Source organism: Crinia signifera, chromosome 4 (genome assembly GCF_055691185.1).
Source record: "Crinia signifera chromosome 4, ASM5569118v1, whole genome shotgun sequence".
Lineage (NCBI taxonomy): Eukaryota > Metazoa > Chordata > Amphibia > Anura > Myobatrachidae > Crinia > Crinia signifera.
In genome coordinates, this window is record NC_139220.1 from 140,950,853 (window position 1) to 140,975,570 (window position 24,718).

Consider the following 24,718-nt stretch of genomic DNA (forward strand, 5'->3'; position numbering starts at 1 on the left):
AGCGAAAACATTATGGAACGACCAGAATGATAGCATGTGTGAAACAAGCAGTGCCATTAAGTTCTTTATGTGTGACTCCCTCTGAGCATTTGTTAAGAATACTATGAAAGTGGCCCCATCTGATCATTTTACTTGTATGTGTTTGCCTTTTTAAACTTAAACCAACTGCTAGTGTGTACATGACCAGAAGAATTGACATTACACTTTTAGGTTATGCAATTTGCTGCCGCTATTTCCGACGTGGGAAATAGCGGCGGCTCCCTATTCAATGCTTTCTAACGACAGCATTGATGCGGGATCACGGCAGAACGGGACAGACTTCAGAAGCTGTCGGGACCGTTTTGCCGATCAAACCCATGGATTGTCGCAATCCTGGCCACAGATGGACAATCCAAGGTCATTTTCGCGGCCACGGCCCCTTTGCACCGAGCAGCAGGTGGGACAATGAATCCAGTCTGTCATTATGCGGTCGACCTGACCGCAAACTTGCCAGGATCACGGCTGTCAGCTGGGATTGACAGCCGTGATCCCAGGCTGCATACCCCCTTAGAAGGCATTCCCCCCCCCCCCCCCCCATCTGAACCAGTAAATAAAGCCACAAATAAAACACATCTGTAGCAGTCTAAATTTTACTAGACTAATACAATTATTTCTTCAATGTTTTTTCAAAAGCAATGTCAAGGATTTTCAAGCCTCCAGTAAGAAACATCTACCCAGTAAATCAGGGTTGGGGAACCTCAGGCCCGGGGGCCGAATTTTTTTCCCCATACAAACTGCCCTTGGCACAAAAAAGGTTCCCCACCCCTGCAGTAAATTGTCTCCAACTCATTCATGATTCTTCAAAACATGAAAATATATACGCTTCTTATAAACGCAAAGAAATGTACTTTTTTTTTTTTTTTACTGATACCTTGACGATTAACTTCATTCTGAAGCAGTTCTTCCATTGCCTCTTCCTCAGCTATGTCTAACGGAGTGTCTCCTTCACTATTTACTGCTCCAACATTTGCTCCATGACTAATCAAATACCTGTAATAAATATATATATATTTTTAAGTACTCATAAATGAAAATAGGTCAGTAGCATGGGTATGGGTTTACCAAATCACTGGTATGGTGTGATACAAAATAATCATATATGTTTTTCTTTTGTAAAACTTGTATGCTAGAAAGGAGTTGACATTTACGGGTATATTCAATGCGCTTGGTGAGTTGTGACAGTGAGCAGTGCCGATAGCTCTCCATCCCAGCTCACGGGTCAGTATTCAACTGACCCCCTGCGTTCGCCGTTTCCACCTTGCTGGGTTTTTCCAGTGAGGTGGAAACAGCGAGTGCGACCGTCAACATGGCGAGGGTCGCATCTATATGCAACGGGCTAGCTGCATTAGCGGAGAATCTCGCTGTTCGGGGGATTCTTCGCCATCCTCTGATGAAGAGGATTCGTCCAGAACATAAAATGTGAGCGGCCGGCAAGGATAGCTCCTTTTAATTGATCCTCAACGAAAACAACCCACCCTCGCTGCAGAAACCCCCTCACCGGTGGCATTGAATACCACCCTTAGACAGGTTAGTTAAAACCAACAAATAAAATATGTACTATTTCACCACAGGAGCAACAGAGTATCAATCATGAATGCCAAAAGTTTTTTAAACAGTGGAACGCAAGTCAAAATGGTTGCCTGTCAGAGGACAATCTCAATCTTTAATAAAAATCCTCTCCCTCTATACATAACTGTTTAAGTTAAGCTTCCGTCCATTTATTTCCCATGCTAACACAATACAAGCTAGCTGCAACAGAAACTTGTCAGCTGGAAATCTAGAGAGACATAAGTGATTAACTACTGTACTGCTCTATAAAGCTTTCTTCTAGGTTACGTCTAGTCAGGATTGCACTGACACAGGGGCACTGGAGAAGATCCTGGTGTACTTCAACTCTTCTAGGGCTCAGGTTTAAGACTGTGCACTTATATTTGATGTCATACATAAGCCACTTTGAACAGGAGTATGGTGTATTTTCTTTAGTGCATTGCGGTTATTAATGCCCCTTTCAGACCGCACTTTTAAAACGGTAAATTGCCGTTTTTTTACCGTTTTAAAACGGTAATGTGTGCGGTCTGAAAGGTCCAGTCCCACTTAACCGGTTAGAAAATGCCGTTTTTTCTAACCGGTTAAAATGCAGGGTCCTACCCGTTTCTGAACCGGTATTTTAGCGCAAAAATCGGCTCAGAAACGGTATTTAGGACCCAGCCAATGAGCTGGGTCCTAAATTCAGCACAGTGAATACTTAATGAGCGCTCATTAAGTATTCACAGCACTGGAGCCCCCCCCCCCCGCGCGTGTCGACACCCCCCGCGCGCGTGTCGACGCCCCCCGCGTGTCGGCGCCCCCCGTGTCGACTTACCCCGTGCCGGTATCTCCGTTGTGGTTCCCGGCACTGCAGCTCAGTATGCTCGGAAAGCACTTATGAAAAAAGTGTCTTTCAGAAAATGGCTGCCCCCCATACGGAAGACAGTTTTTTTAAACAGGGTTTCCTATGGGGCAGCCATTTTCTGGAAGACACTTTTTTCATAAGTGCTTTCCGAGCATACTGAGCTGCAGTCCACAACGGAGGTACCGGCACGGGGTAAGTCGACACGGGGGGGGGGGCGCCGACACGCGGGGTGGGGGGGCGTCGACACGCGCGGGGGCGTCGACATGCGCGGGGGCGTCGACATGCTCTCGGTCGACACGCGAGGGGGGGGGGAGCTGCACGGAGGGGAGGGCTGAAGGCTGCATTGGCTTTGACCCTGTATTTGGAAAGTTTCCAAAAACGGGTCTGCCAGTGTCAAAAAATCGGCACTTAAACGGTAATATACCGTTTAAGTGCTGCGGTGTGAAAGGGGTTTTATCTGGCAGACCCGTTTTTGGAAACGTTTCCAAATACAGGGTCAAAGCCAGTTATGCGGTCTGAAAGCAGCATAATTTAGTACTTTATCATGTTTGCACTAGCAGTATTTACTATATATATATTTATCAAAGTGCTCAAATGGTTAGGTAAACCCATTATATAGGCTGGCTACACCATAAATATGGGCCACTGCCACTGCAGTCCCCCAATGCCAGTCTGAACCTTCATCTAGTCACCTTTAGAACTGTAACCTTACCCATAACTGTATCCCTTCTATTCATATATAATAAGCTGGACTGAATCATTAAAAACAGCCATACACTGTTGACTTTAAAAAATAAAAAATGTAAAGAAACCAACACAGTTATACAGTTAGGGGTAGAACATGTCGCAGCAACCTTGAGGCTCACTGACAAATCCTAAAGTCATCCTGAATGTGCAAACTACAGGTTTTTTCTTATCACACCAATCCTTACAGAGCATTTAAAGCCTTTTGTTCCCCCCAACACAGGCTGAATTGGAATAGACCACCCAGTGAAACCATATAAAAAGTGTAAATATAAATATGGAGCGTTTTCTAAATGTTTCATGACTGAATGAGACAAAAAAGGACAGAAGTTAAGCAGCTCTATTTACAAAATGTGTGACATGTATAAACAAACACATTGTACAAATAAATGATTTAAACAGATTTCCATAAAATGATTTGCACTAAAAAAAAAAAAAAAAAAAAGGTAGTAATTTCCTTAAGTCATCATAAGGAAAAAAACGATTACTCCATTTATTAATAGTGATCACAATCCATAACTTACTCTGCTATGTCAAGGTATCCACAGGATGAAGCAGCATGCAGTGGTATCCAGCCTTCATTATCTGGTTGATTAATACTAGCATCATTTTCCACAAGAAATTTAACCATATCAATATTATCATCAATGCAAGCCTGTGAAAAAGAATTAAAAAACTTTAGACAAATGCAATATACAAACCAACTTTAAATAGACACACTAAGAATGACTCAACATTAAGTACTCCGGCTTGATCACCGGGGCCTACACTTTGGGTCAGAAGTGCACCTTGTCCTCTACACGGCCTGACCGGGATGCCTGTTTGTTGCTTCAAACATCTGATTTCATGGTCTACTTTTCTGTTGTAGACCACATCACTCGGTGAGAGTCAGCTGTGGCATACCTTGTTTTTAATGTAAATACTTATAATAAAAAGCGGTACTTCACTATACCAGCTTTTCACTTTATTTACATGTGACATCGGGAATTGGAAGTATTCAAGATTTGGTGGTGACGTTACCACTCATAAGCGATTTGAGTCTACCCTGAAAAGTAGACTGACCTTAAGGGTACGAGTCATAACCAATTGTGAATAGCTCCTCAGCAACATATGTTCTAATGGTCTTTACCGTATTGCACTATTGTTGTTTTTTCTCTCTTTGTTTTTGGGTACAACCGACAAGAACATTAGAGAGCATTAGAGAGCATTATCTGCGCCCAGGATTTGTCAATATTCTTTTTTTGTTCTACATGTCTCTTTGTATGGTTGGTGATACATACAACTGGTTAGAGTCAGTCCATAGGCAGCAATAAGCGCAGAGATCTATCTATTATTTTCTTTCTCCAGAGCCACCCCACTGCCTCGTGCCTGCCCTGACAGCTCTGCGGCAAACCGAGCCGCCCCACTGCCGCGCATCACAGCCGCCCGCTCCTGAGCCAAGTGGGGAGCAGAGAGCAGCATTAGTTCAGTTAAGTAGTGTGTGAGGGGGAGGGCGGTGAGCCGCATTGGCTATGGTGTCAGGGGAGAACTGCATCAGGAGTATGGCATCAGTGGGAGAGCTGGGTCATGGATATGGCATCATGGGGAGAACTGCATCAGGAGTATGGCATCAGTGGGAGAGCTGGGTCATGGATATGGCATCATGGGGAGAGCTGCATCAGGAGTATGGCATCAGTGGGAGAGCTGGGTCATGGATATGGCATCATGGGGAGAGCTGCATCAGGAGTATGGTGCCAGGGGGCAAGCTGCGTCAGGGGTATGGCCTCAGCCGGAGAGATACCATAGGTAAGGGATAGAGAGAATATCTATCTATGAGAGAGAGGGAGAGAGGGAGAGAGGGAGAGAGGGAGAGAGGGAGAGAGGGAGAGAGGGAGAGAGGGAGAGAGGGAGAGAGGGAGAGAGGGAGAGAGGGAGAGAGGGAGAGAGGGAGAGAGGGAGAGAGGGAGAGAGGGAGAGAGGGAGAGAGGGAGAGAGGGAGAGAGGGAGAATATGTTACTGTGGATGGTAATGGCAGGGAGGAGGGATAATACCCCATTGCAATGAGCATGTTAACCCCTGGCAACGAGCATGTAAGTAAGCAGAAATTATTTGGCATAATATGTCATAGGCATTACGGCGTTTGGTATTTTATGTTATGGGCATTATGGTGTGTGGTCTAATATGTCATAGGTATTACAGTGTGTGGCATAACATATAATGGGCATTATGGCATGTGTTATAATATGTAATGGGTGTGTGACATGTGTAATAGGCATTACATTTTTGGTGCGCGGCTTTGGCACACACTGTCCCTATTTTTAGTTTGTCTGGCTCCTACATTTTAATGAAATTTGTCAAGCCCTGGCTTATGCCAATACCCTAAAATTAATTTATGCAATTTTACTAAGAATATTTCACATGGATTATAGTTCACACATGAAATCTAACTGTAGATTGATATCATGCATATTTAATTACTGTAACAATCTATCGTATGAAAGGGGTTAATAATAAGCACCTATTTTTTCTTCCAGATACAAATAGCTGATAGGATTGCATTTCATCACTAAGGTAGATAATGTGGACAAACAGGAGACACAGGTTTCATACAACTTGTATTCAGTCCCACCTGTTTGTTCAGTTCTAATATACTTATAAACAAAATCTTGTCCTCTGCTACAAAAATACTACAATCTTTGGCATGCCTAAACATATAGATAAAAGCATTAATATACTTCAGTTTTAGGTGTCTTACACATTTACTGTTCTGAGTGTAACAAACTCAATTGAAGGTGGTTTGAGAGGCATTTAAAATACACAGGCCGTTTTTACCCCATCAACCAGTCATTCCAGGAAGAACAAGGCTTTAGTTATGAGGGAAAAAGAATTTAGCTGTTGAAATTCTAACTTGTCAAATGAAACAAATCTATCTGCAGGGCATACATAAATATAGAATCGACAAAAAGAAGTTCAAATGCTATATTTTGCGTTGAACATGCCACGGTGTGCTCATGCATGTAAAACGCATCTCGCTTATATTGTACCTATGGCTAAACGCAGCAAAACATTTGTAGATCGCGATGCCACACAGCAAAGGTTTAATATTGGCAGTAAAACACACAAAAAAAGTCCAGTTTAACTCTTTCTCCAAAGGTCCATACACACTGGGCGACTATGCCCGGCATGTATGGGCAGCGATGAGCGATATCACCGCTGGGGGGGGGGGGGGGGGGGGGGGGGGGAACCGCTCAGTGCATACACACTGAGCTGCTTTCCCCCTGCGCATTATCGGCAGATTTAATCGCAACACATGCGTTTTGCATGCGATGCGATCCGTGGCCAGTACAAAAAGTAGGTGAAGCAAATACTTTTTGTACTGTGCGATGCCTGCGGGAGCGCGCATCGCTTCGCATTGGACGCTGCTTATCGCAGCGGGTATGGAGACCTTAAATATTACAAGCAGTGTTTAAAAATTGACAGTTGGAGCCAATTGTGAGAGACCCACATTACTATAAATTCTGAAGAACAGACAAGTATAAAGGGCGGGGGGGGGGGGGGGCTTAGTATCACATAGGGAGATTCAATTGTTTCATTAATGGCCACCTGATTGAGTGATTCAACGTTTTATTCAGATGCAAGTGCTGCCAACGCTAATTTATTTGATCACCGAGTCCTGCTGCAGCAAGCGAAAAGTTTGAGAAAAGCGTCCCCTAAAACTGCATTGTTGGTTCCCAATGTCAGTACTACATATTAAATGACCGGTATGTATATATTTAATCAAATAAATCTACCATTCCCTCCTTCCTTTGCTGCCACAAGTCATCATGTTAGTAGAAGAGGCTTTTTAGAACAGGTCAAAAAGATCAGTTTGGAGATAAAATATACTAGATAAAATCTACTGCACTGAAATTCGATTAGCTTTTAGCCCTTAAAAGTCATGCGGTTCATGAGCAAATAGGGTTCACACCCACTGCAGAATGGCAAGAACTAAACAATTAAATTACCGTGTTAAATATTTTACTGTACTTTCTACAGTGGGTTGCTTAAGCTGGCAACTACACAAATTGTTTTCAGCTACAGGCAACTACCAATCAGAAGACTACATACATAAGGATATCTTTGGGCTTCTACCCACTTGGGCTGGAGGGTAGGGCACAGATAAGGACATAGGAAGCAGAGATAAGGACTGAGGGACAGGATTCAAGTATTGAGTGTTTTTTTTCAGAATCCTGGGATTGAAAAACAAACAACCTGGGACTGCCCTCTCTATATTGTTGTCAATACACTTATGAGACATTGCATACAATCATTCAACTGCGACCACAGCTCTTTGATAAATCGAATAATTCTATGCACGTTGTGTCCCATGCAACGCGACGAGCGGGCCCACCAGTCAAATCTCAAGCCGAAAGATTATGTGCTGCACATAACATCTATTGGATTGCAGGATGTGGCACCGACATCAATGCAGTGGTTGAGATCAATCTAATTTTTATTGCAAAGGTTATAAAAAAAAAAAAAAAAAAAACCATTGATTAGCACACCCAGGGGAAGTTTTATTGTTATTGCTGCCCGACAACCCCTCTAAAGCAACTAGAGGTGCAGGGGCGAGTAAATTAATGGTGGAAATGCGCTCATTATGGTAATAATGTGGGGTGTGAGTTGAAAGGTAGTTTGCTGGTAGACAAATACACCCGAATGGAGAAACCATTGAATAGCTCTTTTGGGCGCCATCTGCTGGTTGCAGGCAAGATAACTGAATTCCCCACAACATTTACAGTACCATGAAGCCATGTGACAGCTACACACAAGGATGCAGTATAGATTATTGCCAGGAAGGTAACTTTTCACTCACCCAGAAAAAAAAACAAAAAAAAAAACAAGTGTTGGATTTATAGGCAGCATATGAATGCTATGAGAAATGTATTTATAGTGCAATAAGCAAGGACATGACATTTCCCCATTTCTGAAATACTACTAGCAGAGGTGACAGCTGAGGAATGCCTCCTATCCTAAACCATTGTTACCATTTACTCATGAAAAGAATGTACACAGCAACTAATGAAAGTTTGGTATGTAACCACCCAGCAGATAGGATCAAGGCTAGCACTGCAGCCTGTTATCGCTTTAGGATTTTCCTTTTATGGTCACAAAGAGATAAAAAGATGTTCAACAAAAAGGTTGTAGAAAAGCTTAACATAAAGATCATTTAAAATAAAAAGCAGACATAGAAAATATATACAGGATTACATATTAATCACAGATGAAAAACTTGCCAAGCTTAGCATATAGTACAAGGGATGTAGTCATGGCATTGACAGTCACTATGTCGACAGGCACTTTGACAAACCCAGCATGCATCTGCCAGCACATTGACAAGACAAACATACTTTCAGCAAGTTTACCGGATCAACGTTACTAACTGTAATGCTGTTAAAGCATATTAACATTCTCAACATGCCGATGCCTGTATTCTGGATTGAATAGTGATACCCCTTTCAGACATACGGCAAAATCCCGGGTTTTCACGTGCACAATCCCGGGACTAGGGTATGTCTGAGGCTCTACCCGGGATTTTAGTCTTCTAAAATCCCGGGTCCTGCGCACCTGAAATGGGCCCGGGATTTTTAAAAACCCGGGTTTGAACCGGGTCTAAAATCCAGGGTAGTATGTCTGAAAGGGGTATGAGTGAATGACTAGCGATCTTGCATACTCAACCTTGGTACAATGATTCAATCAGGCCCATTGCTACAAGTGTATATCAAAATCAAGCACCAAGCCATACAGTCTATTTGCAAATATGTCTGATAGAAACTGGGTCATTATCGCCCAAACAAGATCCAATGGGCACCCACTGGTGGCATTCAATTGTTTCAGGCTAGCATAATTTCAGCTTGCTGCTCTCGGGGATTGCAAGCTGAAATGTGTGAAAAGTCACCGGTAAGAAGTGCCCATAAGGACGCCTATAAGTTTAGTCTGGTTTAGCAATTGTTCGCAGCTAAAACACAACTTTGATATCCCACCACTTTAGATGGGTGATGGGGGGCGATTATAGAACTTAGGATTTCATCCCTGTTTGATTGTCCACAGTCAACTAAGAGATAATAGAAAGTTGAAGCATTTAGGAAAAGCAGCAACTCTGAAACGAAAGATGCTGTAAAACCACAGAGTGGTGGTCAATGACTGCCGAAAGATTAATGGAATTGGTTTTCATGGCCAAGCAGCTGTATGAAAGCCTCACATCTCCAATTCTAGTACAGATGGAGTGGTGTAAAGCACAGAGACACAATGGAGCAGCAAAAAAGGCGTTCTGTGAAGTGAAATAAATTTGATTGCCAGTCAGATGGGCAAGTCTGGGTTTGGCTGATATCGGTGGAAGGTTACCTGCCTGACTGCATTATGCCAACAGTAACGTTTGATGGAGGAGAGATAATGGTATGGGGCTGTTTTTCAGGGTTTTGAGCTAGACCCCTTATCACCAGTGAAAGGCAAGATTAATGAACAGTGCTATGCTTTTTCTGGGGAAGGCACTATTCTATTTCATAATTACTGTGCCCTAGTGCACACAGCAAGGACTATTAGACATGATTTGAGGAGTTCAGTGTGGAAGAACTTCACTGGCCCACAAAGAGCCCTGACCTCATCCCCATCAAGCCCCTTTGGGATGACCTGGAATGGAGATTGCGAGACAGGCCTCATAAATGCTCTATTGAATATATGGGCAGAAATTCCCACAGAAACACTCCAAACTCATGTGAAAAGCCTTCGAAAAAGAGTGGAAGCTACACAAGGGGACCGACTCCATATTAAGTATACATATTTAAATACAATGTCAATGCAGTCGCTGCTGGTTTCATGGGCAGGTGTCCAAATACTTTCGTCTATAGAGTGTACATTCTGATAAGTAATTCAGTTGCCGGCACTTGCTACAGTAAATATAGATTCACCAATTAAGCTTTCTCCATTGCTCATGCATATATTATATGGTTTCATTGGCATGTTTTAAAATTAAATCTTTAGAGAAATGTATTCTTCCACTGGAAAGATTATACTTTCTGCATTCCATATTGACATACAATGTTTTAACACATGGCTACTGCCAGCTGGATGCAGCACTTGGGACATTTTTGTCTGCATGCTATCAGATTATGTTTTTGTGCATATAAATTAGGTATGATAACCACGCCCCAAAAAAATTAAAAAGTGCATTTAGCGCATGAAACGCATTGACATCCAGGAGTCCCGCTGAAGTTACTGATAAACTTCACCATCCAGCCGCCATACGATGCGCCGCTCTCACGCCAGGCACAATAGGAGGATTACCGACAGGTGACCGTGTGGCTGGATGGAAAGTCACACTATCTTACACTGCGGAGGCACGAATGTCAGGAGCCACTCCATCAATGTGCCTGACTAGTATAGAGCTGTGGAAAGTGTAGCCTTGTCTTGGCCTCAAGGACTCCTCATCCCTGTCACAAGGGAGCTGTACACATTACTGTAACTATTCTTTCTTCCAGCTGGTATCCTGTCAATTTTATTTTTTCATTAAGTTTTGATCTTTATTGTTTTTTTTATTTTTGTTTGTTAATTCACACAAATTATTTTACCTTAGTGTTCAAATTCGCTGTGTATCATATTATGTAATAGAGGGAATAATTCAATTGACTCCCTGGTGGCAATTATTAATGGGCACTTTATGGAGAAATTCAATTGTAGCTCTGTTTGGGAATTTATTAGCTACGGGAGACTCGAAGAGGCAAGCAGAAACATGTGGAAAGGGTTCCACGAAGGTCCGGTTTTTTGTTGTTGTTGTTTTTTTAAAGGGCCCGTATCCTAAATAGTAGCATAAATGTGTGCCCCTAACACCATTCAATCACTGCCATATAGACTAAGCCCTACTATTCCCTGGCAGAAGGTTCTTCTCTTCTTGGGTGTAGTTCAATTTAGGGTGTTAAGGATTTCATCTTGCACCCCCTCCTGAGATGCAAGCAGACATCAGACTAAAAACAGTGCCGCATTCCAAACGGCATCGCAGCCAGCACTTAAGTCGAAGAATGCTGGTTACCACAATTAAACAGTGTTTAAAACATGGAATCTGGCACCACCATTTGCATAGCGTGATGTTGACAATTTGAATACGGTTCTTTGTGCAGAACTACTAAGCCACGCAAATGCTGCATGTACATCCAAAGCATGGGGGAAATGAATTGCACTGACTGGTGCCCACAAAATAACTGCATTCCCCCTAAAGCAGTGCTTTTCAACCTTTTTACCGCATAAAATAAGCATACTAAAGAAGATTTTTTTTTAAATTGCCAAGGCACACCATGAGATCCCCACAGGGCCGAACACATTGGCCCCACAAAAAAAAAAAATATATATATATTGGCCCCCATATTAAAAACAAACAATCACACTGTTCCTCACAGGTCACAAAAATAAAATACATTCGCCCTTTACATGAAAAGAAGAGACCTGTAAACAACAGTTGAACTGATGGTGGCTGTAAACTGGTTTGGGCATCTCTAGATCTGGAGCCACACTTGAGAACAGCTCAAGGCACACTAGTGTGCCACGGCACAGTGGTTGAAAAACAATGCCCTATAGTGTATTAGATACATACTCAGTGTTCGCCCAAAAAAGTGGGCCCCGGGGACCCTTCACTTCTAAAAATTGGGGTCCTACCTGACTTTTTCTGGGTCCCAACGGAATAGAGGCTCCTCTCCCCTTCTCCCCAGCATGGCACATGTGGGTCGGGGGGGAGAGTATGAATTGGGTCACTCGCATAAAGATACATGTATACTAGAAACTAGATAAATCCGTAAAAAGGGACAGTGCTAAAAATTTAGGGCATTTTTGGGGTGGGGGGGGGAGTGGTGTGGTCACATAGTAGTACCAATTCACATTACAGCACACACTGTTATGCCCAGTACGCATTACAGCACACACCGTTATGCCCTGTACACATTACAGCACACACACCGTTATGCCCAGTACACATTATAGAACACCCCGTTATGCCCAGTACACATTATAGAACACACCGTTATGCCCAGTACACATTATAGAACACACCGCTATGCCCAGTACACATTATAGAACACACCGCTATGCCCAGTACACATTATAGAACACACCATTATGCCCAGTACACATTATAAAACACACCATTATGCCCAGTACACATTATAGAGCACACTGTTATGCCCAGTATGTATTATAGCACACACTGTAATGCCCAGTATATATTATAGCACATAAGTGCTGCTTACCTACATACTTGTTGCCAGGGGTTATATGCTCCTTGCAGGGGTTACATGCTGGTTGGCGCAGGGGGGGGATTTTATGTTGTTTGCCACAAAGGGGGGGTATTCTGGTAACCGGGGGGGGGGGGCTGGTAAAGCTGATACACTGGTGAGTGGGCTGTCTGCAAGGCGGGGGACTGGATGTGGCTGGAAGAGCTGAAACGCTGCTCTGAGTTGAGCAGCGTGTCAGCTCTTCCAGTCCCCCGCTGCGCTGACAGCCTGCTCACCTCTTATGCTGAGAGTGGCTGTCAGTTGTTACAGCCATATCTCATCCAGTCCCCCGCTCTCAGCAGGAGAATGAATTTACACGGCGGGGGGGGGGGGGGGGGGTGGCAGAAGGATGCAGACTCGCAGAGCCACAGACGCTGTGAACGTGAACCAGGCTGCCGCTGCTCTAAAAAAAAAAAAAAATGGCAGTGCACACGGCTTTAATGATTGGCGTGCACTTGCAGTGATTGGCTGCCGGGCGGCCACTGTGCAGTGATTTGGTCCCGGGGGGCCGCTGCACTGATTGGCTTATAGTGGCAAACGGCGGCTCACAGGTGCAGCTCAGCGCGTCCTCGGGGACCCCTTCAGTTTCAAAAACTGAGTCCCGGGGGGGGGGGGGGGGGGGGGGGGCGTTTTATGGTAAAATACTCGCTATATCGCGTATTTGCGAACCCTGCATACTGTAGAATCAATACTTTAGTAGCAAAGAATATAATAAAAAGTCATGTATTAAGCGTAAGGCTGTACGGCGTTGTCACTCTTACCAGACTGCTTTTTTACCCTAGAATAGGAACTTATTCCATTACCCTCCGGTTTCCTCAATATTGCATAATTAGCTTGCTTATCGTGTACAAGGCACTTAATGGAAACAGGAAACTCAAGTTGCCAAGTCCAGGGCACACTTAAAGGCATTTGGGTACAGTTGTATGTGGACATACAAGAATTTTACATTTGTTTTAAAATAATCCCATTCTGAGCACCTTTTAAAATACATATAAAAATGTCCACTTTATTACTGTAAAAGCATTTTACAAGTATACGAAGTACTGCTTGATATGTAACCTGTAGGTATGATGTTCATTTAAGTTTCCTTCTAATGGGTATTAATATACTTTGATACATGAATCACTCCTGTGCATGACCATAGCACTACATTTTCTAAACATCAGAATAAGTATAACTCAATTAGATTATCAACATATAGGGCAATATTCAATTGTTATATTGCACCCAATCTACCATCTATAAAGTAGTGACTAAAGATCACAAGAGCTATAAATCAATTGTTTTTTTTAAATCTTGCTAATCTCACCCATAAGTGTCGTGTTCCGCCACAAAGCAGCTAAACCCTATAAACGCAATGGGCGTGACATTGCATGTATGCTCCCCCTCAGACAAGAAAATGTGTATGACTTAGCAAAGTTGTGTGTACTGTGTGAAACTTGCAAGTTCATAGAAGACAACGTTACAGGTAACTGCCACAAGCCATCTTATATACACACACAATTATGGAATTATTTCTGTCAGAAAAGTTGGCTTCTCAAAACTTGCATGTCTATAGATCTTTGTTACAGTACCTTAGTTGAATAAACTGCTATTATTTATGCTAAGGCCCAGAAATAGGTCAATCAACATACAGGAGATTATGGGCATGTAGCCAAAATTCTTCACATTTTTAGAATTCAGAAGGTAAGAGCAGCTGTCCTAGCATAGCCTTGTTTTAATGGTGTCATCTCAAAAATAAACTACAACCAAACCTACCCGAATACAAAAAGGAACAGCTTCAGCAAGTATTAAATCGGTTTTAAACTATTGTTTTGTTTGTTAACATGTGATTAGCTCCTGTTATATAAAAAGTCTTACTGCAAACCTGGTCTAAACTGTTCAGCCTTTACTCAATGCCAGCTAATCTCCACTAGTATCTGCCAGGACTAGTCCCATTTATATGTAAGTGCCAGCTACATCAAAATTACTATACTACTCTGAAACTCAAAATCTTTCCATCGACCATGACAACAACTGTTCTACAATGTACCCCTGAAAAGAGGAATTTGGTACCTACCGGTAATTCCGTTTCTCTGGATCCGCAGGGGACACTGGCGTTCACACTGGGTAATAGAGGTGGATGGCTGGGAACTGGCACACTGTAACTTTAAACAGCTGGCTCCTCCCCTCTAGTACCCACAATCCCCAGTTAGGAAAATTGGAACGAGAGGAAGGACACCAGACTACTACTGACAAATAACAACATAATTACAATCTATATACATATATATACAGACACAACAACTGTACACACATGACAACCATGACCGGCAGGCGACTAGAGTAGGGAGGGAGGCCAGTGTCCCCTGCGGATCCAGAGAAACGGAATTACCGGTAGGTACCAAATTCCTCTTTTCTCTGTCATCCGGCAGGGGACACTGGCGTTCACACTGGGGAGGTTCCAAAGATTCCCCCTTGGGCGGGAGAACTCGGCGGAGCCTGCAAAACCAAACGACCAAAATCCGCCGCTGAAGAGGCGAACGTGTCGAATCTATAAAACTTAATGAAGGTGTGAGAGGACGACCATGTAGCCGCTCTACAAAGTTGAACTGAAGACGCGCCTCGTCGTGCCGCCCACGAAGTGCCCACCGATCGGGTGGAGTGAGCTGTGATAGAGGAAGGCGGAGCCCTACCCTCAGCCAAATAGGCCTGCCTAATAGTGAGCTTGATCCAGCGAGCTATGGTCTGCTTAGAGGCCGGCCAACCCCGTTTAAGGGCGTCGTACAGGACAAATAGGCCATCTGATTTCCTCAAGGACGCTGTTCTGGACACATAAACTCGCAATGCTCGGACCACATCCAGGGAGACCGATTGCGGGTCAGAGTCCGTAAAGGCAGGGATGACAATCGGTTGATTTACGTGGAAAGGAGTAACCACCTTCGGCAGGAAAGAGGCCCTTGTACGAAGCTCCGCCCTGTCTGAATGAAAAACAAGAAAAGGTGCCCGGCAAGACAGAGCACCCAACTCTGAGACTCTCCTTGCCGAAGCCAGAGCCAACAACGTAACTGTCTTCCATGTAAGGAATTTTAAATCTACCTGCTCCAAGGGCTCAAAAGTATCGGACTGCAGGAAACGCAGAACCAAAGGCAGATCCCACGGCGGTGTAGGAGGAACGAAGGGGGGCTGGACTCTAGCCACCCCTTGTAAAAACGTCTTGATTTCTGGCAAAGAAGCCAGCTTCTTCTGAAACAGGATGGACAGTGAAGAAACCTGCACTTTCAGGGAAGCTAGACGAAGTCCTGAATCCAACCCTGACTGCAGAAAACGAAGTAGCCTAGGTAGATGAAAACTCCTGAACGGGTAACCCCGAGCGGAACACCAAGTGGAATATGCTCGCCATATCCGGTGATAATGTCTTGCGGAAACCGGTTTACGGGCCGCCATCATCGTGGGGATTACTGATGGCGGTATCCCCTTCTTCCTTAAGATGTCTTCTTCAATAGCCACGCCGTTAAACGGAGTGGCTTCAGCGCCGGGTGCAGAAATGGTCCCTGCTGAAGGAGATCCGGCCTGTCCGGGAGAGTCCAAGGCTGGTCTATGAGCAGAGACTGAATCTCGGCGAACCAAGTGTGTCTGGGCCAGAACGGGGCGATCAACACTGCTCGGACCCCTTCCCTTCTTATCTTTTTGAGAATCCTTCCCAGAAGCGGAATTGGAGGGAAAAGGTAGACGAACTGAAAGGGCCACCGAACCTCCAGAGCGTCCACTGCCCAAGCACCGGCGTCCCTTGTTCGTGAGACATAACGGGGAAGCTGATGGTTCTGCCTGGAGGCCATGAGGTCTATCTGAGGCAGACCCCATCTCCTGACTAGCTCCTGAAACACGTCGGGATGCAGAGACCATTCCCCCGGATGGAACTTCTGCCTGCTCAGGAAGTCGGCCTCCCAATTGTCGACCCCTGGAAGGTATACTGCCAACAGAATCACTTCGTGTCTCTCTGCCCAGTCTAGGATCCTTGCGGCCTCCTTCATGGCGCCCCTGCTCTTGGTGCCTCCTTGCCTGTTGAGGGACGCGACAGCCGTCGCGTTGTCCGACTGGATCTTGACGGTCTTCCCCTGAACAATGTCTGGGACCGCTAATAGAGCATTGTGAATTGCCCTGAGCTCCAGCACGTTTATGGGCAGACTTGCTTCCCACTGACTCCAGAGACCCTGCAGTCGACGATCTAGGATGACCGCGCCCCAACCTGTGAGACTGGCGTCTGTTGTCAGAACTACCCAATCCCATATGGCGAACCGCCGGCCCAGAGCCAAATTCTGTCTGTGTAGCCACCACAGCAGTGACGACCTTGCTCGACTGGATAGCTGTACCGTCCGGTGGATGAACAGGTGAGAGCCTGACCACTGACGAAGCAAGTCCAACTGAAAGATCCGAGAGTGGAACCTCCCGTACTGAATCGCCGGGAAAGCTGCCACCATCTTCCCTATCAGCCGAATGCAAAGCAGGATCTGAACTCTCTTGTGGAGTAGAATCTGACGCACCAACAACCGGATGGAGGCGATCTTGTTCTCTGGTAAGAAAATTCTCTGTGCTCTGGTATCCAGCAACAGGCCCAGGAATTGTAAGCGTTGGGACGGTATCAACGAGGACTTTGGATAATTCATTATCCACCCGTGCTGCGTCAGGAACAGAATTGTTCTGTGAGCATGCTCCTGCAGAACCGAAGGAGATGGTGCCTTTATCAGTAGGTCGTCCAAGTACGGCACGATATTGATGCCCTGAAGCCTCAGACAAGCTAGCAGGACTGACAACAGTTTCGTAAAAACGCGAGGGGCTGAGGACAGCCCGAACGGAAGGGCGCGAAACTGGAAATGCTCCTGTCCAACAGCGAACCTGAGAAAAGATTGATGGTGAACCCATATTGGAACGTGGAGGTATGCATCCTTTATATCTAAAGAAAGCAAGAACTCCTGAGGCTCCAGAGAGGCTATGACAGAGTGTACCGACTCCATCTTGAAAGGATGGTACTGGACGAACAAGTTGAGTGCCTTGAGGTTTAAAATGGGTCTCGCGGATCCATCTGGTTTGGGAACCGTGAATAGGTTTGAATAAAAACCTCTCTCCCTCTCCTCGAACGGCACCGGCATGATCACTCTGGATTTCAAAAGCTTTTCCATAGCCCCTTGCAGCTGTACTCTTTTCTCCTGCTCGCGTGGCAGAGCAGTTGTGAAAAATCTTGAAGGTGGGGGACCCGCAAACTGAATCTTGTATCCGTCTGAAATGAGCAGACGGACCCAAGGATCCGACGTGGTGGCAAGCCACTGTTGTCGAAACTCCAGAAGACGGGCCCCAACCTGGGAATCCCCCAGCATGGCTGGAGGATAGTCACGCTGCAGGTTTCTCTTGGGGCTTGGGCAGCTGGGCCCTGCGCAGACTGTCCTCTTGTCTTACCACGGGACCCACGAAAGGAAGAGGAAGCGCCTCTTCCTCTGCCGCGAAAGGACTGCTGCGGCCGAAAAGAATTGAACGAAGGCCCCGTGTACTGCCGTCTCGCTGGTGGAGGAGCAGAAGGCAGAAAAGCCGACTTACCTCCCGTGGCCTGGGAGATCCACTTATCCAGCTCCGGGCCGAACAGCATGTCTCCCGTAAACGGCAAGGCTTCTACGGCCTTCTTTGACTCCATGTCCGCTTGCCAGGACCGCAACCACAAGGCTCTTCTGGCGGCGATAGAGTTAGCCGATACCCTGGTGGCAACCGTCGTGATGTCCTTGGACGCGTCCGTAAGGAAATCCGCCGATTCTCGGATATGTTCTGCCAGAACCCTTAAATCCTGGCGGGGAACCCCTTCTTCCAGGCCCTGGATTAACTGTTCTGCCCATTTAGAAACAGCTTTACTTACCCAGGCTGATACCACTGCTGGACGCAGCTGCGTCCCAGACGCCACATAGATAGCCTTGAGTGTATTCTCCAGTTTTCTATCTGCAGGGTCCTTTAAGGTGGTAGCCCCCGGGACCGGCAGGGTAGTCTTTTTGGATAGACGCGAAAATGAAGCATCCACAGGTGGAGGCGTCACCCACTGCGCAAGTGCAGACGGCTGAAAAGGATATAATGAAAGGAACTTCTTAGGAACCTGGAACCTTTTATCCGGGTTCAACCATGCGGAATTCAGCTGCTCCTGCTTTGGAAAAGGAAAGACAACCAGCTGTTTAGGACGTACCTCAAAGAGCTCTAGATCCTGGGACACAGGTTCAGGCTCCTCAGGAAAATTAAGGACCCGCTTCACAGCAACTATCAGAGCCTCCACCCCAGCCGGGGCTGGTTCTGGATCCGTTGCCTGCGGAACCTCCTCATCCAAATCCGGGTCCAGGTCGTCACCCAAAAACACCGGCTCCTCTTCCGAATCATCCGAGTCCTGGCAATGTAACAACGGCCGTTTCGGACGCCTTTGCTGGATGGCAGGGGCAGACATCGAAGAAACAAATGAATCCATGGATTTAGTTAAAGAAGAAACCCACGCTGGCTGAGCCACCCTGGACTCTGCCAGTTCAGAGGACAACTGAGACATAGCGCCCACCAATGAGGAAGCCCATGCAGGTGGCGCACTAGAAGGCTCAGGCTGACCCTGGGCTATACCCCGGCATGCCTCACACTTAGTAGCCTTGCCCTCCGCAGATGTCTGCGAAAATTTTGCCCCACAGGAAATGCAGCAAAAAGCCTTTTGGGAGGCTTTTGTGGACGCCTTGCCAGTCATTTCTGTCAAGTGCACCCACACACACACACACACCACAGATAACACAGGGGAGGTGTAGGAAACCAGGGACTGTAGGCACCAGAGGGAAGACAAAGCCTCCTTGTCAGCAATAACCCTCCCCCCCTTACACAGAGCTAAACAGCCAAGGGGAAGATAAAGGGTTAACAGTCCCACTGCTATGTGCACCTAAAAGAAAAGGCGACAAGCAGAGTTGCGCTTTAAAATAGAGCTCCTGTCAGCACTATTCAGCACAGCATGTAGTAATATATTACTGCCCCAAGCCCCCCTCACCCGCGGCATTGTTAATTTCAAGATGGCGCCCGCCGCGTGCGGTACCGCGTCTGAGCCGCTCTGGCAGCGTTATGACCGGCATGTCCCCCCACAGTCCCCGCTGCCGCCTCCCGGCCAGAGGGAGTTTAAAACCCACAGCACTCGCGGGAGAAGCGCAAACCGGGGGCACACGCGGCGCACACTGCCGGAGACCAAAACAGAACGCCCCGCTGAAGGGGTACTTACAATTAGGTGTCTTCACTGGAGCGCACCTCCGGTAGACAGGCAGTCGGTGTCTGACGGTCCCTTTGGTGGGGGACCGCAGGAACACAGGTGGGCTGGCAGGCGTCTTTTAGGAGAGACCCTGACAGTCAGTGCTGGCAGAACCAGCGCGCCAAAAGCTCTCAGTAAACTGAGATAAATTCCCTAGCAGGGAATAGCAAGAAAAAAATGCCCAAAGAGGTGATTATTCAGGAGAGAACTCCTGCGTGGCCAGCTCCCGAGCACAATTTTTCTAACTGGGGATTGTGGGTACTAGAGGGGAGGAGCCAGCTGTTTAAAGTTACAGTGTGTCAGTTCCCAGCCATCCACCTCTATTACCCAGTGTGAACGCCAGTGTCCCCTGCCGGATGACAGAGAAAAACTATTTATAAAATTTGACATTAAAATGCTGTTCAGATATAACCTTAAGCATTCAGATGTATTCTTATTGGACAGAACACGGTTTCTGTCATATATAGTTATGTAGATTTGTTAAAACAAATGGTTATGCCAATACGCTGCATGGCCACAGTAAATAGAACAGGGTCAGAAATCAAACCAGCACAGTATGCTGCGCGCACACACACACACACACCAATTAAGACCTCACAATCACAAATCATGGGGTGTGGAAGGAGTATTTGCAATGGAGAGGAGAGATATCCCTTACAGGGCAGCAAACCACACCCATCTCCAATGCTTTGCTCTATTTATGAAGCACTTTCTGACCTCCCAATGTTTGATTCTAACTGTAACGAGAGAAAAAAAAATAACCTCTTACATTTTACAATCCCCTAGTAATGTGTGTAAAACTGATCACCTAAGAATTTACCAACATAAGGGTCGAAATCAAACCAGCGCAATTTGCTGTGGCTACGCACATAGAGGAAAAAATAAGCGCATTTAATGTAGTATGAGAATTACTTTTATCTCAATGTAAACAGATACAATACAGGTTGAGTATCCCCTATCCGAAATGCTCGGGACCACGAATTTTTCGGTTTTTGGAATCATTTTTTAAGGCATACTTACCTGTCCCCTGATGGTGTCCGGTGGTCCCTCGGCGTCCACGCAGTCCCCGGGTGTCCACAGCAGGCCTCCGGCATCTTCTCTGGGTCTCCAGCGGTCCCAGGAATGCATTGCGCGGGTGTGCGCGCGCACCGGTGACGTCACCGGCGCGCGCGCACACTCGCGCAAGGCATTCCTGGGACCACTGGAGGCCCTGGAGAAGAAATTTTTCAAATGATTCCAAAAACCACGGTTTTTGGAATAATTCGGATAATGGATGCACGGATACAGGATACTCAACCTGTACAAAAATCGCTTGATGGATATCTGTGCATGAGTTTAAATTACACTGATAATTTACTTACAGAAAAAGAAGCGCTTAACACTATTTTCTTTTGCGCTCTTAGGCAATGTAGTACATCAAATATTGAAATACATCACAGCCCCCAGGAAGCCTTATAATATAGATCAATAATGATCAGAATTCAAACCAACACTTAAATCATTTTGATCTCTAAGATCAGAATGGATACTAGCTTCTCAGTATACAGAGCAGTTTATCACCACCTCAGTGCCCAAATCAAAAGCAACCTCGCCTTCAAGTTCAGACCGATCTCACTAATTGGTTGGTAGCAGACTGCCAGGAGATTGGTGCTAAATCAGCCCACAAGCAAGGTGGCCACCTTAGCCTCGAGACACTCCCACCACCATGAACTAAAAGGCCCCTATAATGGACGGCATCACCACACTCGCTGAAGACCCAATTAGGGTCAATACTAATTGGAGTTATTCACCCAAAAACTACTGAACTATCGACATCACCACTAAGTCACCGCACAGGCTGGGAGTCGAGTGCATGGCGTCAGCGGGTCAAAAAGCAGGCATCTTATGATGCCACCTACCCGGAAGTCACACTGTGCCACCGCCGCCATGGAACCAGGCTGATGAGTACCCGCAGTACACACCAGCAGTGGTAAGGAAGACTATGGCTACGAAGAACTGTCAGATGAGGACACTGCAACAGACCACAGGTTAGATGTGTACTACAAGAGGGAGGGGGTGGCAGCCCCCTTTACCACCATCACCCTGTTTATCCATGCCCCATGTAAACATATTGACTCATAGGTTACACACTTAATTTTCACCTATTGGTAATATCCTGGCACGGTGCCCAATAAAAGGATAAACGCACCATTTCAGTGCCATTTGCATAATTTATTACAGCCTCTGATACTGTGCATGTACTGGTCCTATAACACACAGACCAGCTGCATTTGATTAAATCAATTTATAGTAATTTAAAGTTTTATTGTCCACTGTCCTCTGTACATTCACAATTTAACCTCTGCATTTTATATCGGCTGACATTTCCCCTTCACCCACCCACTATATCCAGAAGTAGAGTGCAAAAAAAGTCACATTCTGCAGCAAATAGTGCTTGCATTACATAGGCTGTGGGCATGGTCTAGCTGTTTGAATTCTATATTTGAAGTGCAAACATTTTTAAAGTGTGGAATAATTTAAACATAATTACAGCGTTATACCGGTGTTCCAACATATCTTCAGCTTAATCCGAATGAACTGACCCCTCTTCCCTTCCTATCCAGGTAATACCCAACAAACAATACACTGATCTGGGATGCAGAGTATTCCACCTCCTGTCCTAGATTGATGCGATATTGTCATAGGCAACTGGTTCATGCTGCAGACTGCATTAGATATCAGAAATGTGTGTTATTGACAAACTGCATTTTGCAAGTTGACTAGCAAATCTCTATTGCCCATGTGAAGGGAGAAACAGCTTATAATGCTTAACCCCTTCCTGACAGAGCCAGTTTTTGCGTTCCTGACAGAGCCCTTTTTTTCAAATCTGACATGTATCACTTAAGTGGGGATAACTTTTTTTTGCTTTTACTTATCCCAGTGATTTTGAGATTGTTTTTTCGTGACACATTGTACTTCAAATTAGTGGTAAATTTGGGTCGATACAGTCTGTGTTTTTTTGTGAAAAATACCAAAATATCGTGAAAAAATGGAAAATTTAGCGATTTGCAAAATGTTAAATTTTCTGCTTGTGAGACAAATAATCTTACCACTCAAAATAGTGAATAACTAACATAGACCATATGTCTACTTTATGTTGACATCATTATTTCAACTTCCTTTTAATTTTTTGGGACACTAGGAGGCTTACAATATGAATAGCAAATTCTCAAATTTTCAAGAAAATTTCAAACACTGATTTTTTTAGGGACCAGTTCAGTTCTGATGTGACTTTGAGGGACTTGTATGTGAGACACCCCCATAAATGATGCCATTTCAAAAACTGCACCCCTCACAGTATTCAAAACAGCATTTTGGAAGTTTGTTAACCCTTTAGGTGTTTCACAGGAATTAAAACAAAGTGTAGGTGAAATTTCAAAATTTCTTTTTTTTTGCAGATTTGCAATTTTAATACATTTTTCTAAGGAACACAGTACATTTTACTAGAGAAATGTGACTGAAAATTGATTCCCCCAATTCTTTTGTTTTCATAAATATCCTATATGTGGCCCTAGTGTGCACGGTGACCAAACCACAGGCTTCATAATAGAAGGAGCACCTACTTGATTTTGGAGCCTCCTTTTTATGAGATTATTTTTTAGGCACCATGTAGGTTTCTAGGCACCATAAGATGCTAAAAGTTAGGAACCCCCCCACAAGTGACCCCATTTTGCAAACTACACCCCTCAGGGAATTCATCTAGGGGTATAGTGTACATTTCAAACCCCCAGGGGTTTCACCAATTGTGGTACAACTGGGCAGTGAAAATGAAAAATTATTTTTTTTACACAAAAATACAGTTCTGGCTCCAAATTTGTCATTTTCAGAAGGTATGAAGGAGACAAAGCACCCCAAAATCTGTGCCCCAATTTCTCCCGAGTACGGCAATGCCTCACATGTGACCAAAAAATACCAGTTGGGTGCATGGCAGGACTCAGAAGGGAAGGAGTGATTTTTGGATTTTGCAGCTCAGATTCTGGTGGAATTTTGGTGGGTGCTATGTCGCATTAGCAAGACCCCCAAAGCACCAATACAGTGGAACCCCCCCACAAGTGACCCCATTTTGCAAAGTACACCCCTCAGGGAATTCATCTAGGGGTATAGTGTACATTTCAAACCCCCAGGGGTTTCACCAATTTTGATACAAGTGGGCAGTGAAAATGAAAAATTACATTTTTTTACACAAAAATGCAGTTCTGGCTCAAAATTTTTCATTTTCAGAAGGTATGAAGGAGAAAAAGCACCCCAAAATCTGTGCCCCAATTTCTCCCGAGTACGGCAATGCCTCACATGTGACCAAAAAATACCAGTTGGGTGCATGGCAGGACTCAGAACGGAAGGAGTGATTTTTGGATTTTGCAGCACAGATTCTGGTGGAATGATTGGTGGGTGCTATGTTGCACCAATACAGTGGAACCCCCCCACAAGTCACCCCATTTTGCAAAGTACACCCCTCAGGGAATTCATCTAGGGGTATAGTGTACATTTCAAACCCCCAGGGGTTTCACCAATTTTGATACAAGTGGGCAGTGAAAATGAAAAATTACATTTTTTTACACAAAAATGCAGTTCTGGCTCAAAATTTTTCATTTTCAGAAGGTATGAAGGAGAAAAAGCACCCCAAAATATGTGCCCCAATTTCTCCCGAGTACGGCAATGCCTCACATGTGACCAAAAAATACCAGTTGGGTGCATGGCAGGACTCAGAACGGAAGGAGTGATTTTTGGATTTTGCGGCTCAGATTCTGGTGGAATTTTGGTGGGTGCTATGTCGCATTAGCAAGACCCCCCAAGCACCAATACAGTGGAACCCCCCCACAAGTCACCCCATTTTGAAAACTACACCCCTCAGGGAATTCATCTAGGGGTATAGTGTACATTTCAAACCCCCAGGGGTTTCACCAATTTTGATACAAGTGGGCAGTGAAAATGAAAAATTACATTTTTTTACAC

General features: G+C 45.1%; 1 protein-coding gene across 1 annotated transcript in view; it reads right to left on the bottom strand.

Annotated features, from left to right (window-relative positions):
* The window catches only part of PPP1R12A (protein phosphatase 1 regulatory subunit 12A), a 121,554-nt gene that overhangs the window by 79,322 nt on the left and 17,514 nt on the right, over nt 1-24,718 (bottom strand). The window contains exons 2-3 of the mRNA XM_083182622.1: nt 3,700-3,830; nt 911-1,029 (exon numbers count right to left, since the gene is read on the bottom strand). Of these exons, the coding sequence (XP_083038748.1) occupies nt 911-1,029; nt 3,700-3,830 (250 nt within the window). The remainder of the gene's footprint in view (nt 1-910; nt 1,030-3,699; nt 3,831-24,718) is intronic.